Source organism: Phalacrocorax carbo, chromosome 7, assembly GCF_963921805.1.
Source record: "Phalacrocorax carbo chromosome 7, bPhaCar2.1, whole genome shotgun sequence".
Taxonomy (NCBI): Eukaryota; Metazoa; Chordata; class Aves; order Suliformes; family Phalacrocoracidae; genus Phalacrocorax; species Phalacrocorax carbo.
In genome coordinates this window covers 44,602,545-44,621,880 of record NC_087519.1, presented here as the reverse complement: position 1 = coordinate 44,621,880, position 19,336 = coordinate 44,602,545, and the positions used below count along the sequence as shown (strand labels likewise).

The following is a 19,336-nucleotide window of genomic DNA, read 5'->3' as shown; positions in this document are numbered from 1 at the left end:
CTTAACGGTGTGCTGCCTTCCCTGTAACACTCAGACTTAGAATTGGAAGCAGAGACTGCTATGTTTAGGTTCTGTTTAGGTTCTATGTTTAGATTCAGGAAGTGTATTTGGCAGCAGAGAAATTGAATCTGGTTCGCTTCTAATGCCTTTCACCTTTTCTTATGTCTTAGAATACCAGCCAGCTAATTATAAGATGAATTGCGAAGATAGGAAATGGAAAAGGACTGAGAAATAAAGGGAAGATGTCTGGTATTTGGAGAAACAGTGAGCCAATGGAATGAGTGAGAAACTAATTCAAGATATGCAACCTAATAAGCTGATGCAATTTTTGAGAGACAGCATCTTAGCTACGCAGGAAAGCGTGTTTTAGGTCTGTTAGAGAAAGAATTAAAAAGATAGCAATGATACAAGACAGCCTGAACCCCAGTAACTGGTTGTCACTGGAAAGGTGACAAAAGAACAAGAAAACAGAGCTACACCTGATGGATTTTTTTTTTCTGTTGGCATACAGTTTATGTAAGTTAAACTTTTTGTTTGAGTTTTTGTGGTTCACATCCTGATATTTAGAGATAAGATGGAGAAATAATTTGTAATTATGAATGAGAGATCTGGCTTTGTGTCATTCTTTCCACTTTCCCAGTTAAAATTCCATGAGGAAGAGACCCATTTCAACAGCTAGTCAAGCTATATCATTAGTTGTGTTGAAATACACCCACATTTTGCGGAATGGCTTAGTTAAGATTATGAAAAAATTAGTATCATTTTTCCTCTACTAGATGACGGTTTCCATGTTCCAAAGCCAAATAAAAATTTACTGGAGTTAGTACTAAGCTGTAGGGCTAGTTAAGGTCTCTCCCAAGAAAGCCGTTAATTAACTGAGAGAACAGTTAAAGGTCAAAGCTGAGAGCAGAAAAGCCCTACCTGATTTGATGGAGTTGTTCAGTTACTTGAGTGGTTACCAGTGTTCTGGTTGTTTGGGGTTTCTTTTTGCTTTTCATGAGCTGTAAGTAGTCTTTGGCTATTGGTATTCTCTTTCTTGGAGCTCTAGTGGTATGTTCTGTGGCATGTTCTATAAATTAGCTTTTGATATTATGATCTTAACACTTTTAATTCCAATCTGGGAATTAAAAATCCAGTCTGTCAAACCCCTACATAAAGATGTAAATGAAAAAACACTGCTTCTAAACTTTTAAGAGTTGCTCTGAGTTGTCACAATCTAAAGAACACCTTAGATGATATGCATTTTAAAGGCAAATCAAGTTCCAATACTTGAGTTACTATCTAAGCAGGGCTGTGATTCTTTTCAATAATGACGTTTGGAGTATAGTGCTTTAATTCTGTTACTGCTTTGCGTACCTACAGGGATCTCTTTTTCTGCAAATGGTGCCTGCAGTAATTATGAAGGAAACAGCAGCAGATAATGACATAAAGGTCATTTTATTGAAAATAAGCTGCATAAGAGTTTGGTATAGATGCCATACCTTTTAGCTTTCCTGAGGCTGTGGGTCAACACTTCACCATAGTACGAGTCTTGGAGGCCAGGACAGAATTATTTTACAGGTTTTCTTTCTTTACTAACTATATTTGTTAACCCAAAACTTGCAGGTTTTCACCTTATTCAGCATCTCTCCTTATCATCTTGTATAAATGTAACATAACTTGCATGTTAAACCAAATTTTCACATTGGTATAGTCTTATGCTTTTACACTTTCAATTCTCCCCAGCTAAGCCTGAAAAGCAGCAAGATGCCTATTTTCTAGTACAAATACATACGAGAGGAGCTGTCTTCCAAAGAGTATTTTACCACTTTCCATAAAGTATTTTGTGAGGATGCAGAGCTCTAATATTTGTAGTTGTTGGATAAAGTATACTTTTGTCACTACAGACAGTAACTAGTAATCCCTCCTGCTTTCAACAACTTAAATTATGTGTTAAAAAACCCCAACACAGCAAAAGAAAACCCGCACAAGAAAGGGCTAGTTACAACTGGGAGTTAGATGCTATGTACTTTGAAATAGTTACAAGCTACTTTGGTTTGGACCTCATCTTCAGCATTTTTGCTACATGGTGACCAAGGAATCCTAGAGCAGTTAAGTAGCAAAATAAGTTAAACTTAACTCTCATACCCAGAATACATGTTCTGCTTTACCAGCAAATGGTAAGAGCTTAGCGATTGTTTATTTTATCTCTAAGCTAGAAGATTGGCACCCTCACTAGCCTCCTGCCAAAATCCTCCTTTATTAGGAAATAACAAAGTATTTTCTCAGTGTTCCTGGACTAGTACAGAGTATAGCTGTGAAAGACAAGACAACTAAGTAATTTGATTTTGTTTAAACTTTTGGCTAGAGGATGGATCTGAAACTCAGTACAGATAATGGCCAATCTCTGTCTGTCTTCAGCATGCTCATTATTGTGGTATTTTTACTGTGTTTCCATGTACCTTAAAATGCAATGTTTGCCTGAGTTTGGCAAAAAAAGCACTTCCTTTACTCACTGCAAATACAGAGAGCAGTTTTCCAAATCAGGGTAGGTAGTTACTTAAGCAGCTATTTAGTCTTTCTCTGCTAAAATGGCATCACCATTCTGTTTTAAAACAAGTTGCTAGTGTACAGGGCTTACATTAGGGATGATGTTTCTTTGGGTCACTAAAGAAAGATTCCCACTTCATAGGACATTCTGTAATTCTGAGTTGGAAGGGACCCACAAGGCCCATTGAGTCCAACTCTGGTCACTGCACAGGACAACCCCAAATTCATACCATGTCTCTGAGGGTGTTTTCCAAGTGCTTCTTGAATATTGTCAGGCTTGGTGCCGTGATGCCTCCCTGGGGAGCCTGTGCCAGTGCTCCACCACCCTCTGGGGGACTAGCCTTTTCCTAATATCTAGTCTAAACCTCCCCTGGCACATCTTTCCTGCCCTATTGAGGGTCACCAGAGAGAAGACAGATCCACACCTGCCCCTCCTTCTCCCTTTGGGAAGAAGTTGCAGGCCATGATGAGGTCTACCCTCAGCCACCTCTTCTCCAGGCAGAACAAACCAAGTGACTTTAGCAGCTCCTCATACAGCTTCCCCTCTAAACCCTTCACCAACTTCATGGCCCTCCTCTGGTGGCTCTTGAGTGGCTTTATATCCTTCAGGTACTGTGGTGCCCATAACTGCACACAGCACTTGAGGTGAGGCTGCACTAGCACAGAGTAGAGCGAGACAATCACTTCCCTTGACCAGCTGCAATGCAGTGCTTGATGCACCTCAGGGCACTGATGGCTCATATTCAGCTTGCCATTGACCATAACCCCCAGATCCCTCTCCATGGGGCTGCTCTCATTCCCCAGTCTGTACATCCAGGGTTACTGTACCCCAGGTACAAACTCTAGCACCTGCCATAGTAAGCTTCATACAGTTGGTGGTTGCTGAGCTCTTTAATTAGTCTAGATCTCTCTGCAGGGCCTCTCTGCCCTTGAGAGCATCAACAGCTCCTCTCGGGCTCCATGTTGCTTATGTGACTGATGAATCTGATAAAGCTCATGCTTCAGCAGGTACTTCTTCCACTATCCTGTCCTATAATTAGGGCAAGCTAATGTGGCAACTGGCCCTAAACAGCTCCCTGGCACATGACTATATACTCTGTAAATAATTACGGAACTAAAGCTAGACACTTGCTAAGACTAGTGGAGTAGCAGTAGCAAAGCTTAAGGGTTATACCTGTTGAATATTTTAGACTGCTTCAGAGCTCCCTCTTTTTTTTTTTTGTAATTGCCCAAGAGTTTAGGAAAGCCAGAAAACGCATGATAACTTTTTATTTTGGTATCAAGTGCAACATTGCAAATAACAGAACTCAGTTTACTAGTCCCATAGTGTATAGAACTGAAAAATGCATTCTGCCATGCTGTAGGCACCGTGCGTAAGAACGTGGTCAAAACTTCAGTGCAATTGTGACTGGAAGAGCAAAGCAGTGCTGTTACTGTTACGGTTACATCTGTGTGTATCCCAGTGCCATTAATACATTTATGGCAAAGCAGAATGGCTACCGCTCACATGTATGAGCAATCCCATAAACTAGATTTTACATCTAAAACAGCAAGCAAAGGAATCCATGCTAATCACCTTAGCAAGGTGAGGTAACAAACCCAGGTTTCAAGGAACATGTTGAGCCAATTGATCACAACAGAAGAAAATTTAAGCTGAAAATACCTGGTTTTATCTAGTAGGGAGAATTGGAAATCGGGCAGTTATAGGTGGCCCAAGGAATTCTGCTTCCTAGCTTTTGCTCGGTCTTCATCTGGAGCACTGCAGAGGCCTTCAGCCAAGGAGTTTCTTCATCAAGCTACTAGCAAGTGTAACTGACCACCATCTATACCTTTCTAGCTGTTAGTTCTGGAACAAGTCCTTGCCATCACCACTGTTTGAGACAGGCTTTTCTACTGAAGGTAGGTATCTAGTTTCTTCTTGATGTTGTCAAAGGAATCCGCTCCCATATAGTCAGCTTGGCCCTGTTCCCACCGTTCCTTGCGTTCTTCTGAAGATACAGTTGGTAATACTGGTGGTGGTGCTGATATTGATATGTGGGATACTGCCTCTGTAACCTCTGCCTAAAAGGAAAGGCAGAGTAAAAATACAGAAATACTTTGCATTGCTAGAGTGAGCAACAGGCCATAGAATGGGGCAACGAAGTAGATGTTCTCATGCGCAGCAGCAAGCATTGCCAGTGGGGAGGGATTGTGCAGCTTTCCTAGCGAAATAACAAAGCAGAGTTACAGAAGTTAGCAGGGAGGGGGGGAAAAAAGGGCAAGAAAAGCTTAAGTTCTTCATACCTCTCTACAGAAGCCACAAGAGAAAGCCAGAGTATAGACCAAGCCCGATAGCTGCAAATAGTTTGTTAGAAAGGCGTAAGATTAACAAGAGAAAGCACATTTTAAGAGATTAGTAACTTTGGTCTCAGAAAGGATGAGAACTTAAACTGGCCCATGTACTAAGCTAAGCCTATAATGTCTTCAGTCAGATGCAAGCTACTAAACTCTGTGAATGAGAACTAGAGTTAGAAGCATTACTTTGGCTTTGATAAGTATTGGGACTCATCACTGCCCGTCTATAAGTATTCACCCTCCAGTTATCTTCGGTTTATGTAGATTTCACTATGCGAGATCTGTATATACATACTGCATGCTGAACTGGGGTTCTGCTTAAGAGCCTTATTAGCTGCAACACACTAAGTTAGGGCCCTTCTCCCTAATATATTTAAGTGACTACAGTATAATTTGCAGTGCACCATTAGCTACTTACATAGTTTTTTTTAAGCAGGCAGACAGCTATGTTCAAGATGGCTATAGCATGCTTCTCTTCTGTAGTATCCAAGCTTAAAAGAACAAAACCAAAAAACCCTGCATCCCACAAACTAAACCACACCCATGCTTTGCATTGGACAGAGGGAAGGGAGATCACTGGAATGGTAAAGAACCTGCCATCCATAGTTAGTTAGGTAGTTTCTACAATAGTATTAATGCACGTACCGTGTTTACACCTGTAGTATTTTCTTTAACAATTCCATGCTGTTCTAGTAATGGTAAAATATGAGCTGTATAGGTATCCCACCACATGTTGAGGAATTCTGGGTGAACTATTTTAGGGTCGTCCATGTTGCCTTTTATGCTTTTTGTTCTGGAGTCATATGTATAGTTCCATGGCTTTGTGCTTCCCAGGAAATGCACCACTTTAGTATTTGCACCAAACCTGTCGGACAGAAGAAGTTAGAACCCACAGTTTGTGCAGGTGTCTAGAAACAAGAGTTTTGACTGGCAGACAATTTTTTTTTAACCTGCAGTTTCTGTAAGTGTCTGGAAAACAGAAATATGGATATATTTAGGAGGCTAAACGCTAAATGATCAAACTGCCAATGCCTACTGGGACTGAAAGCATCGCCAAACGACAGAAAAAATGCAAACGAATTCTACTTTACACTAGTCAGAATACAGCCAAGGCCTAGTGGTCTGGGCTATTTCAGTACTTACAGCCAACTCAAGTCTTTAGGTAGAGTGATGTCCATAGCTCAGGAGAGCAGCCTCAAGCAGCCGTTGCAATCGGAACTGGTTTTAAAAGTGAAAAAGATTCTACTCCAAAGTCAGTAATCCAGATAGATAGGCATTACAAGCATTACGTAGAGAAGGGTCAGTGTTAGAGTTACCCTTTCAGTTTACAGCTTTATAGAAGAGGAGCACTGGAAGGCCATGCTGCAGGAAGACTCTGTCCCTGCAAAATAACAGCTTTATACAACCTAGGCATTTCAGAGGACTTCTGATCTTGGTGCAGCAGGGTCTTGCTACACAAACAACTGTTACTTTCTAAATAACCTTAGTTTAGCCATGGGTGGGTTTTGTGGTGGTGGGTTTGTTTCTTCTAAAACTATTTTAAACACCATTTTCAATATGAGCTTCTAGCTTTGTCCTAAATGTTACTAGTACGTTCTTTTGCATTAAGAGTGTAAATGAGATGCACGCCTTTTGAAGTAAAGGACTTCACATTGAAAGAGACAGTATTCATCCCGTTCTTCTGTGGTTCCCAAACTGGCGTTAGCTTGATTCTTTTGTGAACAAGCAATATCAGTCTCTCTAGTGACTGTCTCACCTAGTTCAGTTTGCATCACGTTAGGATTTCTTCTCCAAAAATATGACTAAAATGGATAATAATGCCAAACTAGTTTGTCTAACATTTTGTTAAGCACACCATGATCATTTTGACCAGGGCTCATATGTTTAAGGAGTTTTACATATGGAGACTATGCAGGTGTGTTTCAAAAGCTTCAGAATATTCAAAACAAGACAGTATGCATTTCGGTCAGGGCATTTGTACTATTGTAAGATCCTTGACTGTATTTCAATATTCACGTTCAGTGTTTCAAACGCAACTGATCTCAGTGCAGAATGAAAGGCTATGCATGTGTGAAACAAGGTCAAGTATTTGCACTAATTGCCAGGAAAAAAAGTTGTCGTCAAGAGGTCCGTTCCTGGGCTTTAACTCTCTCCTCCGTATGTCATGATTTGACATAAGAGGACTATCTTAGTTTTATCGGCTGTCACAGCACTACTTAACAGCCTGAGGTTTTTTTCCATCTTAAACTGCTGCTGTTCTGAGGAAGCTTGCCATTGTTTAAAAATCAAGGCTATTTAAGCCAAAGAATACCTAAGAAGTGTTACATTACACTTGCTGCAAATGGAAAAGTGTTCTGTCCACTTACGACCTGTACAACAGTTGACAGATGCCAAGCTTCTACAATGTTTTCAGTATCTACTTCATAGATACTTTCTAGATCTGCAGTACTTTCTTTTGACATTTAAGCACAACTGTTAGGAAGCTTTATGTCCACACTGGCCTCAGCAACTAATCCATCTTTCCCCATCTCCCAGGAAAGTCCATCAATGTTTTGAAGTTAGAGAGCATTTGTCATGAACTGGCATTTTCCTTTGGAAAAAGGATTACTGAGACTCCTGTGAAATCTAGTCTTGCCATACAAAGCTACAAAAAAACTTAGCTATTGATGTCAGTAGGTTTAAATTGTACTTTATTCCAACTGCTGATTATCAGGAGTGTAGCTGCTGATCTAACCAAAGGAAATTGTTCTACTTAAAAGGGCTGCCACTTCCAGCATTCTACTTTTGAAGGTCTGGTGAATTCAGTTATGCAATTGATTCAATCGGTTATATAGCATTTTTGTCAGGAGCCCCCAAATCCTATTAGTCTTTTGTGGCAACAAGGTCATTTGTAAATTTGTCATGTGACTAACAACAAGCCAGCCATGGAAAGAGGACATACTTTACAATAGATGTTAGCTTATCAAATGCTATCCAACTACTTAGTCATTCTTACGCTTGCATATATTTCTTTAAATAAGTGTTCCACTTTTAGCATGACAGGATTTCAAATGGTATTCTGATCACAAGACATAGTTTGACCCTGAGCCAGCAACAGTCCTGCTTATGCTAGCTGCTGCTTTAGACACTAGTAACCTGATGTCATTCAGAGATCAGATTGTTTTTATGCAATTGGTACTTTCCCTCCACCCCCCCCCCAACCTTTACAGCTCTTAATGAATAAGAGTTTCTGTGCAATGTTTCAGCTTCCCATGCTTCCCCCCCTCCCCCCTTCCTCCTGTGCTTATAACACCGAGTGACCCTGCCACCGACATATGCTTTACTCACATGCCAAATCTAATACTGCTAGCTAGGGAAGATACCAGTTATTTTCCTTACAGAGGAAACATGCAGTGTATGGTGGTTAGCTGTAGTCTTTGTTCTATCTTGCTGTTACTTAAGGAACTGAAATGTAGAAGGACTGTTGGGAGAGAATTCTAGCTTTATACAAGTCTTTGTTCACCATGTTTATTTGAATGGTAGAGGTTGATTAGATGAACTGTTAAATACACTATGTAATTTGAGAGAGGAAAGGGCAAGTAATCTACATGGGAATGATACCACCCGTGACATGCTGAAGTTCAGCTCAAGCTGATTCAAGAGCTACTGCCTTTGGTTACAGCTGTAATAGACTGTGTCCCATACTGGAGTACTGGTTCTTCCTTTTGCAAGTGACCCATTAAATGTACTTACTCGAAATCAACTTCTGTGTTACCTCCATGGATGAATGGTTTAAGCTACAGATACAGCTTTCTCTCTGCAGTTACCATGAGATTATTCACTTAACTATATTAATTCAACTTTTTTTTTTTTTGAGTAGGAACTATTTTGCCTTCTTATAGCAACAATAATCATCTCCCTTTAGAAAAGCTGTCTAAGTTCACATTTTGCCTGTTCATTCTGTTACCAGAAATTAGTTTATGTAAGCTACAAAAGTCTTATTAGAATTTTAAACTTACGCTTTAAATGCCGGAAGGTAGGAATATACAGAAGTGCTGCTCAAATTATAAATAAATGGTAGATGTTTACTCATGTCTGTTGTTGCCCAGCTGCTGAAAAAGGTGTTCAATAACCCCTGATCTGCACCTGAAAGAGAAAGCATTAATAGGCCACAAGCATCAGATAGCTGTTTTATGATCTTTTTCAATCACTTCACAAATTAAGCATTAGTAATGCAGTTGTCACATCCAGCAGGAGTTTGGCACAGAGCACTAGAGTTCTATTTGTGAACAACCCTGTAAACCTTGCAGCCTTTCAAAAAAAAAAAAACCACAGAAAAAAGGTAGTATGTGTGGGGTTACTTTTGCTAAAAGACAGTGAGCTGCTCACAAACCCTGCCATTCAGTTTCTTTTACAGCTTAAGTTCAAGCTGTGTAAGGCAGCAAAAAACAGGACTTGACAATTGAGCACCCTTCAGCTTCAGGAAAGCTGTAGCTCAGAAGATCAAGTGCCAACAATTAGTTTTATTACTTATGCTTACAGATGCATGACCAACATCTCAATGCCAGTCAGGGTATCAGCAGTCTGTTAGACCTGCAGCCCTGGATGCATCTACCTACATTGTGGTATGATAATGAAAGCACATTCAGTCTTGGTAACAACTCTAGTAAAACTTCACCAAATCCCTTTATGGGCAGTATGCATTCCTAGTTCTGTACTAAAAAGCTGCTGACTAACCCCTAAGTGAGGATAACAATCTAAGTTATGGGAGGGGTCACCTCTTAGCTTGCAAGCAGGGGCTGTAATGTGGTCAAATGAGCGTGAAGTTGCCTCTTGCCCAAAGCAGACTAGTTTATAAGCAGCTACTGAGAAGTAAAAACTATATATTTATATCCATGCCATCTTTATTGCAGTGAATATACTTAGTCTTTAAGTACTTTAAGTAACATTCCTGTTACGAAGGAGATTGAAGGGGGTCCCTCAACTCCTATGTGCTGTTTTCCCTTCACTTGTAACTGCATTGACAAGTAACATTGCTAAAGAGTAGGTAAATGGATGGCTTGCTTAGAAAAGAGACAATGTTTTACTCTAATTTTCTAAAGCACTCAGTCTCTCCTCAGGGAAGTTGTTTCTTTTTATTGGCCTATGATTAGATTTAGGGCAGTACTAAGGTTTACACTCTCACTGCTGTTTGAGCAGAATTTGGTTTTTGCAGCTGAAGTATCTAGACACTGGGCATAAACTCAGATGTACAGGCAGTACACTGACGAATATAAATTCTAAGATATCCTGTTACAGCTGTCAGCATACATGCAGATTGCAGAGTGAGAAATTGCCTAGAGACTCAGTCCAGAAATTTCAACCTCTGACTTGCCTCTCAACCCATAAAGGGAGGAAAGCACTTTAGAAGTTCTGCCCATCACAAGAACAGAGTCAAACCAGACAAGTCTTCCAGTCTTTACTCAGCTATGTTTAATTTTTAGCTTCTAACTTAATGCTGTGTTAAGAATGCATATGTTAACAGTAAGATCATCTAAAAGAGGAGGAAGTCTGGGATGCCCTCTCAAAACAGATAGCTCGTAACTGAAGAGGCCACAACAATGTATTTAACTTACACTACAGGGCTTTCTCTCACTCAGATTGTTTTACATCCTCTGCTTTTTCACATTGCATGCATTTGTGCCAAAGCAGCCACTGAACACAGCGTTTAGTTGTCCTAGTTCAGACTTCAACAATAGTCTTGTACAAACTGGACCATAGACATAAGGTATAAGAATCAGACAGTAGTTTACATTAGCTACATATCTACAGATATTCTTGCTGCATTGTATCTTTATATGTAAAAGCAACCATTTTAGATCCCAGGCTAAAAAGCCACAGGATTGTCAAAGCAATAGCAATGTTCTTAAGGTATCAGTACTACCAGATTTCTTTTAAAACCAAACTTTTTTTTACCCTCCACTACTTTTAGATGGTATCTAGAATTACTGCATATCTAGAAAGGTGAACTTCAAATAGTCAAAGTAGTTGTCTACATAAGTAGCCATCGCTGTACCATTTCTGGACAACAGCAATACATAGGAGGCATCTGTCTGCTGTTACAAACATTAAATACTCTGGAAAGTCTTGCATTCCCTAGTTACTGCTACTGCAGATGGGCTGCTTAGAGCTTGACTTCAATTACACATAGCTCGCTAGTTGTTGAGTTTGCATCCCTGTGTGCTGTTAAGGGCAGTGACCCTTCACAGGTGTTTCTCTTATAAAAAATTTCTGGGAACTTTTATTACTGTCTAGATCAGCTTAAGTTTAAATCCCCTTTCTAGCCATCGAGTTCATGAGCTCAGCAGCAGCTTATGCCAGCTAGTATAAACCTCTCTGGTCTCATTACTCAGATCAGTGCTACCATTTAATAAAAACTGAATAAATTTTAAAGCTGAAGTACAAATTACAGTTCTAGAAATTTGGTACCTATACCATTACCCACCATTTTTGCTGTTAAGAGCTGCAACAATTGCTTCATGTTTAGGACACTGAGGAAATTTCACCATTGTGTGGCTTCAGCTTTGCAGTCAGAAAGTATATTCTGGAAACAGTTTATTCTTTTAAAGGACAGAGGCCTTAGGCATAGAAGATACAGTCTGCTAGCAGTCAAGCACAATGCTCAGAGGAGACAATTAGCAAGTCTCATATGTTCCTGGAGCTACTCAACAGTCAGTTTGCACAAAAGCGGGGGTTTTTTTGAGGGGTTGTTTTTTGTTTGGTTGGTTAAATGCAACAGTTCAGTACTGTGCTACAGCTTTTGTCACATCTGATATCATCTGATATTCAATTTACACCAAACATTTGAAAGGACTCCCAGAGCTACCAACTGCTACCTTGTCAGCAGCGAGGTACAGACAGACCCTTCATTACGCTGCAGTACTCATCTTCACTAGAGTTTATTCATATGGTAGTATTAAGCATCCAGTTGTGACTACTGTTCTTTCAGAGGCCACAGAGTAACAGGGATTATTCTGCAGACTAGGAACGACATCTGGAATTTTTGCTTTTTACAGAGTAGTGAAAGGTAAGTCAACAGGCTGGCTAATTACCTTCTACTAAGAGTTCCATTTTATGGTCTCATTTATGTAATTTTCTGTAGCTTTTTCAGTTGGACTGTTCTGTACCACAGGAGTTACATAATTAAATTTAATGACAGGAGACTGACAGTCATTCAGAAGCCTTTACCTATAGCAGTCTTCCAGCAACGTGTGCATTTACAGCAATGGTAACAGATTGGTATGAAGACTTACAGGACAACAGACCTTGGCTTCTCAAGCTTAAGTCTAGCACACTGGCCAATCCCAAGTGACCTATAGTGGCAAGCAGCCAAGGCTACATGCACTTGATATTGGGAAAAAGACAGTCACCACCCTATAATAACAGGAAGCTATCACACAACATATGAAGAGATAGTTACATCATCAAATGTTTGTTTCTCTGAAGCTGCACTCAGGTTGATCAGTACAATTTTTTCCACAGCAACTTGAGTTAGCACAGAACATTCAAGCCTTGAGTGTTAGGAGTGCACAAAGCATAGTACTGCAGTTTCATCTGCTAATGCCTGCGCTATGCTTGCTACATATTAAGATTCCTTGTTACACGATTCTACATCACTAATGCTTACAGCTGCTAGTTTGGAAGCCAATCTCAGGGGTTTTTTTATTTAATGAAGTCTGAAAAAAGTAGGTTTGCTACACATTGTAATGATAGCCTCTGTTGTGAGGGATATAATTTCTGTGTAGTTACACGGAGTTTAGAATTCTATCATACAGAGTCCCCATGACACATGTAATTACTGAGCCATCCCAACCACTGTTACCCTTTTGGTCTAACTTATATTGAAATACAAATTAATACATACCATCAAAGCTGCCTTTTTCTGCGGCAAACTCTAACAGCTGATTGTATGTTTCAATAGAAGGTCGGTAAACAAAAACTCCAGAATTAAAACAGTCAGGCCAGCCTGGATCTGGTGCTGCAGACAGCTCTTCTCTCTCAAAAAGCTCATCGATATTTGACAAAACCTAGTTGTAAAAGGGGTTAAAAAATTGTTTTCTGGTTTTTAGGTTAGGAATTGGGGTATCATGTTTTAATGGATTTTGACATTCACTTTAAGACGTGAAATAAAGGTCTTCTATCGATGCTCTTAAAGACGACAGTACTTCATGGAGATAGTCCCCATGGACTACGTTACAATTAATTTTGATAAAAAAGGCACATATATTTTTAGAGTTACTAGTCCAAATAGCAAAAAGGCCTCTTATTACCCCTCCTCTTAAACAGAAAAACCCAAAAACGCCACACACATCTCAAAAATACACAGAACCAAAACAAAACCAAAAACAATCCACAAAAAAAATCCAAGCACCCCATTACCAGGTCATTAAAAGGTACCATGAGACACGACCACTCACCATTGTGTCTGCATCCATGAAAACGCATTTTGAGAACTGCGTCAGCTCCCAGCAGTGAAGCTTTGTTAGCGTGACACCCAGCTCGGGTCTTTTCATTAATGCCAAGTGTGCCGAATCCCCACTGTCCAAGACATCTACCACTATGACTTCATCAAAGACTTTTTCCAGCACTTTCCTGGGGAAAGAGTCAATTGCCAAGATTTAGTTCTATTGCTATTCCAGCACCAGACCATGCAACAGATTCCATAAAGAGAAGTGGAATAATAGGGAATCTGGCAGTATTTCTTATGCCCTCAAGTAAGAGTTGACTGCATGTGTTGGAATGCACAAGTACACCTGTCTGCCTCGAGGTTTCTACTTTGTAATGGGCACATTTTGGGGAACAAAGTTGTTTGGGGATTTTTCTTCCACAAATGGGGCTCAGTTGGCATTGCCACCAAGTCCAGTAGGTCGTGGCTACGTAGTACAAGCTTTCCACACAGTTTTTTTTCAGCCAGACTCTGATTTCTGGCAAATCAACAGTCTACTTTGAGCAGGCAATTAAGAAATGGGAAGCTGGCAGAACAGCTTGGGCAGGACAGTAGCTGAATCCTGAACAGTTGAAATAGAAGTTTACGCAATAGTTATGACAACACTGTTCTGGATTTGTGACTGTTAGGGACATCTGACTAGACCCAGTTGCTAAAGCTTCCTTTACCCTATAAAGTTTTAAAGACTCGCTTAAGCATGGCTGTGGGTACAGCCAGTATCATGTTCACCTCAGGGTGACACTTAAACTTTCAGACAGTGTAGTGAAATTTTGTGGCAGATATCCAACCTTTGCTTTACTATCAGTAAAGCATTCCCATTAGTTCAAGAGAGGTTAAGGAGTTCATGCTGCTTAAAATATGAAGCATCTGTAAAGTCTCACTATTCTACAGAGAATCTCAAATGCTCAGCCATTAGTACAATTTGAGCCACAGAGCTTGTAAATGAGTTTTAGAACTCTGCCTTGCACGGCTGTCTTTATACTGACAGCTTGGTATACACAGTTGCTTCTGAACCTAAGGCATACCTTGTTAGTGGATACAGAGTGAGAAATGCAAGTTCCAGTTACACCACTAGGTCGGTGGGTATTGCTGCCCTAAGGGCATGGTACTAGCTGGCTTATGCTAGCACATAAGCACATTTATGATTTGTCTTAGAAGAGCACACGCACGTAATAGACTAGAATGGATGTTCCTATATGTAATATTTTTGTATTGGTAGGGCTGTTTAGCTGCCAAGAGACTCCAGGGACAGTCACTCCGTTTATTGTTGAGCCACTTCTCTACTGTCTCTATAAATCAAGAGATCTTTTCAGATCTTCCCCATGTAGAGAATCTTGACCTATTATCTATAGTTCATGTAGCTACATACTTAACTGGGTTTTTACCCTCCTCTTACATGTGGAAAGAGCACCCAGTCCACTCCATACCAAGACTATTCTAGAGTCTATAGGAAGCAGATGCCTGTTAATTTCATTTGTTGTACTGTGGTGACCATGTTAGATACCTCTGTTGATGTGTTGATTTGACATACTTGATGCTACTTTAGTCTGTGTTTTCTTCTCTCATGATAAAATCTGATTTGAAGTGTCTGCTAGATTTCAAGAGAGCTTGTGTTACATTATCTCAATCTGGAATGCCTCTACAAGACAAATACCAATCCCCTTAACTCTCACCTCCACATGCATACATACAGCACTAATAAACACACAGGCAATACTGTATTATTGGACAGTTCTAAGTAGGACTATGAAAGAGCAAAAATCCAGTTGAAATATCGATATCAAGTCACAGTTTAGTGCTCTAACTACAGAGTATTTGTTAACTCATCTTATGGAAGAAAAAATAAAACATTTAATGATTGAAGAACTTACAGAATTCCAGATAGTATAAGTTGAATTCTGCTAAGCTTAACTGTTAAGCTTCTGGAGTTTTGCAAGGTTACTCTTAAGGAATTTAACTTCCATTTTTCAGCCTTCACATCAGCAGGCACTGTGGCAGTTTGAAGTATGTAAGTGACCTTACCTCATAAGATCTGAGACCTGAGGAGTTATGAGTGCAGTCAGCTTCCTTGTTGTTCTGTACTGTTGCAAGGATGAACCAAGTACCAGTGCTCCTTTCACATAGGAGTCATTTGTGGCTAGAGTCACAAAAGACTGGTCTGGAAGAAATGAACTTGGTCAATTTACCATGATCCACTACTTTATTCTGAGACAGATACACTAGAAACCTAGTGTTGTTAGGTAATCATGCTGTGAGGCCTCTAAGGTGCTCTTTAGCTCTACATATTGGGCCTACCTACATGGCTGAATGAAGCAGATTATACTTGCATAGCTATACTTGCTATTATTAACTTGACACATGGCAAAATGCAGCAAAAAAAAAAAAACCAGTATCAAGACTGTTGCAAGAGAAAACCAGTTTCAGTTTACCCACAGGTCAAATAAGTCACACCAAACATTAGAGACAACACAAAAAGTCTGAAGAGCCTTGTTTTGGCCACTAATGTATTATTTTTAAGCTAAAGGTACTGGGAGTCAGTGAGCTTGCATTTGGTCTAAAGTTAGCAACAGTACAGTCTTGAAGAGTTACTTTAAGTTCAGCTCTGAACCCTGAAGCTAGGGCAGTGTAAAATTTAGGTTTCATTTTCAAATGAAAGCAAGCATTGAATTAGATCTTGGACAACAGTATTAAGTTTGGCTAGCTCAGGATTTTGCAGATGAGTTGTTCTGCAACCCATGGCTGCAGCTCTATCACAAGAATGCAAGATTTAAATGGGAAGTAACCAGTAATATGATAAGCAATTTAAGACTTGCAGCAACAGTTTTTTCTCTTCAAGCAAGAAGAGGTAAGGTTGGATTGTTACTATAATCTTTTGCTCCAGCTGTATCTTAAAAATAGATTAAGATGGATCAGTTTGCCACATGCTGTTTATTGAGGCCATACAATACAAGCTTTTCATTCTTTCAGTTGTCATGTTGTTTTAAACTGCCAGGGTGGGACTGACAAAAGCAAAGTAACTTAACTTCTGCAATTCATTGTTAACTATCATCATGTAGACTGTTCCCTATCGTCAAGTACTACTCCTTTCCAAGCTACAGTGCTTTATAAAGTGTGCTCTTTTCTACCAAACTATTTTTGACACCATCAACAAAATAGTTTCCTTCCTAAGAATTTCAAGAGTAGATTTTCACATTCACATCTATTTTAGCAACTGTGTTTTCTTTTCTTTACAGAAGTTGTTAATTAGGTTAGATCAGGATTGAGAGTGAGTGAGGGTTCTGGACACTTAGAAGCTTACTATCAAGTCTAGTAGTAAGATTAAAATAGCTACTGCTCTACTTTCAGAGAGACTGTTTGGTACAATTCCTCAGCCCGTGAGACAGTCATCATCAGTATCTTTTTAGCTTAATACCATCTTAATGGTTGACGACAAAAGTCAAGTACCATAATTGTCTATGAGCTCTGCAAGCTCTACACACCAGCTACAAAACCTTCTATTTTGCTCAGCAGCAAAACCAACTAGGCCCAAGGGATTTAGATTATAGTGGTCAATTACCAAATTCAGAAAAGATTCCACAATCCCAGGAATAAAAATTATTTTTCAACTCACTTTAGCTACCAATATACAGAACAATTTTATGTTTCTGTGAAGCTTTACAAATGGCAAGTGTGTGATTTTAATTGGCGTGATTTTAAGTGGTGGGAACATCTAATAAAGCAGCATTTTTCATTAATTCATTTGCATGTTACTCCTCAACTACTCAATAAATAGAAGTCTGCCACTCTGTGCTGACAGGCAGCTCACTAGAAATCCAGTGCAGACAAAGCGGGATTGTACCCAACGTTTATCTGAATGTTGTGTGTGTGTCCCTGCCCAAGCAGAAGACTAATTCTTAAGGTGACCTTGCCACTGAAATACTGGTCTTTTTCATTGACCTGTTCGCAGGTATACTGCCACCAGGTCTCCTCATCTTACTGAAACTGACTATTCACACACAAAGGTCTCAGAGAAATAAAGTCAATTTAGTGATGGAGTAAAGGCAAAGAAGCCCCCTATTACATCCCAACTGCAGGAGGAAACTTTATGACTGCCTGACAGGAAGAAGATGCTGACATGCTGTAGAGCATCCAAGTCAGTATAGCTTTCCAAAGTTTTGAATAAATTGTGTTCTCCTTCATGCCTTCTCTGAAGTACACTCAGACGTGTTATGCATGAGTCCATGCTACAATTTGGGCAAGACCAGTTGCTGCTTAATATGGAAGCTACATCTGTAAGACACTAGCCCATTCTACCTAAGCCACAAGTATTTCAGTCATGTGGGTCTCCCTGTCCTTCTCCATTCTCTGTAAACATTTCCTCCACAGCAGGTTATGTTCATGCAGCAGTCACTGTTACACCTGAAACATACTAAACTATTAGTAGTAGTGTGGCCGCAAGAACACAGAGAACATGAGACAGCTGCACAGCTTCATAACTGATTTATCCAGGCAAACCTGAGCTGCTTCGGCTGCCCAGTGCATCGGCTATAGTATCTGCACGCAAGGGTCTTTGCGCTAGCCCTTACGCTCCTAAGAGCATCCTGGCAGTCTGAGCCAGGAGCTATCTTTCATGTGACAGCATGCAGGAGGGGACCACAGTGCTTGCTCCAGATGTTTTAAAACTTCCCCCGGAAGCATTTTCATAGGCATAGCCAGAGTTCACAGGTGTTTGCCTGTTCTGTTCTTTGAGTGAGTTGCTAGTACATATGATTTTTTTTTCTTGACTTCAGGATTCCTAAAGTGCCAGGAGCATCTAACCGACAGGTGATCGGGCGGCAGAGCACCAGACGTTCTGCAGCCTTCTAGGTCTTAAAGTGAAACCCACTGCACTGACAGCTTCAGCTAAGGTTAAAAAAAAAGAAGTCCGGAAGGAAATCGCCAGGCGCACTTGGAGAGGCGGCAAGGAACTGCTCCTCGTAACGCACAGAGTGCACAGAAGCCGCGCGCTCTCTGGAGCGCCTCGGGAGCGGGCTCGCATTTCTCCTGCGAGCCGCCGCGGCCCTGCGGTGGCCCCACCGGACCCTGCTGCCCCCCGCCGCGGGGGCCACATCCCTCCCGTCGGCGGACGGAGCCCCGGGCCAGGGAGCGGCCCCTCAAACCGCGGCAGGTGCCCGGCGGGACTCCTCCGCCGCGGGCGGCCCCAGCCCCGCCGGCCGCAGCACCGGCTCGCCGCGCCCGCAGGGCGGCAGCCCACCGCCGGCCGCTCGCCGCTGGCAGCGACCGCCGCCTAAAAATAGGTTGCCGCCGCGCCGCGGCCCGGCCCGCTCCGCTCCCGCACGGCGGCCCGGAGGCCAGCAGGCAGCGTCCGGCGGCTCCGCGACTCCCGCCCGCGGCCCTCGCGAATCGCCGCGCCTGTGCCGGGCGCCGGCGGGGCGGCGCTCACTGACCTGCCATGGTGCCGGCTCCGCGGACCGGCTGCGGCGGGGACGGCGGCCGCGCTGCGGGGGCTGCGCCGAGGCCGCCCCTTATGTAGGGGCGGGGCCACGCGCGACACGTCCCCGGCGGAGGCGGAGGCCCCGCTCTGAGGAGTCCCCGCGCCCCTGCGGGGCGGGGCGGGGTCTCCGCCATGGCCTCCCGCGACCGCGGCACGTCATCCCTCCTTCGGCCACGGGTGAGGCCGGGGAGCCCGCCGTGAGAGGCTCGTACACACTCCCACCCCCGGTGCCTGCCAGGGTTAGCGGAGCTTAGTGGGAAAACGCCCCACTGCACTCACGGCGGGTCGGAGCCCGTGTGAGAGCGCGGTGCCTCAGGCAGGCGGCGCCCGTGGCACAAGTAGCACGTTGCTCCTGTGGACGCCAAGTCCTGCAGGAAGAAGTAGAACCACGCCAGGCCCAAAACCACCGGCAGCTATCGGGAGCGCATTTACAGTATTCACATGCCAGAGACCCCCAGGCCCACAGCCACGTTAGGGTAGAGTGGCCACTGGTGAGGCGTCCATGATGCTGCTGCAAAATGGCGGCTGAGGATGGT

General features: G+C 42.0%; 1 protein-coding gene and 1 long non-coding RNA gene across 4 annotated transcripts in view; one reads left to right on the top strand and one right to left on the bottom strand.

Annotated features, from left to right (window-relative positions):
* Nucleotides 1-3,781: 3,781 nt before the first annotated feature.
* On the bottom strand, nt 3,782-18,949 carry GYG1 (glycogenin 1). Of its 3 annotated transcripts, none has more exons than XM_064457757.1 (8): nt 18,754-18,949; nt 15,350-15,485; nt 13,299-13,473; nt 12,746-12,908; nt 8,862-8,988; nt 5,509-5,728; nt 4,813-4,863; nt 3,782-4,590 (listed from the first exon to the last, which is right to left on the bottom strand). In XM_064457757.1, exons 1-8 carry the CDS (start codon nt 18,932-18,934, stop codon nt 4,420-4,422), a joined length of 1,224 nt encoding a protein of 407 aa, XP_064313827.1. In that variant the 5' UTR covers nt 18,935-18,949; the 3' UTR covers nt 3,782-4,419. The 3 variants fall into 3 exon arrangements, with proteins under 3 accessions (XP_064313827.1, XP_064313825.1, XP_064313826.1); XM_064457756.1 differs by lacking the exon at nt 3,782-4,590 and adding an exon at nt 4,607-4,730; XM_064457755.1 differs by lacking the exon at nt 4,813-4,863.
* LOC135314388 (uncharacterized) overlaps nt 18,940-19,336 on the top strand; it is a 71,071-nt gene continuing 70,674 nt past the window's right edge. The window contains exon 1 of the long non-coding RNA XR_010373888.1: nt 18,940-19,039. This is a non-coding gene — a long non-coding RNA (uncharacterized LOC135314388). The remainder of the gene's footprint in view (nt 19,040-19,336) is intronic.

Excerpts from the sequence above, each read along its gene's own strand:
- GYG1 (XM_064457757.1), bottom strand. The coding sequence starts at position 18,934 with ATGGCGGAGACCCCGCCCCGCCCCGCAGGGGCGCGGGGACTCCTCAGA. Across the intron at positions 15,486-18,753 it reads CGGAGCCGGCACCATGGCAG|ACCAGTCTTTTGTGACTCTA; the intron begins GTCAGTGAGCGC and ends CATTTCTTCCAG. Across the intron at positions 4,591-4,812 it reads CTTGTGGCTTCTGTAGAGAG|GCAGAGGTTACAGAGGCAGT; the intron begins GTATGAAGAACT and ends CTTTCCTTTTAG.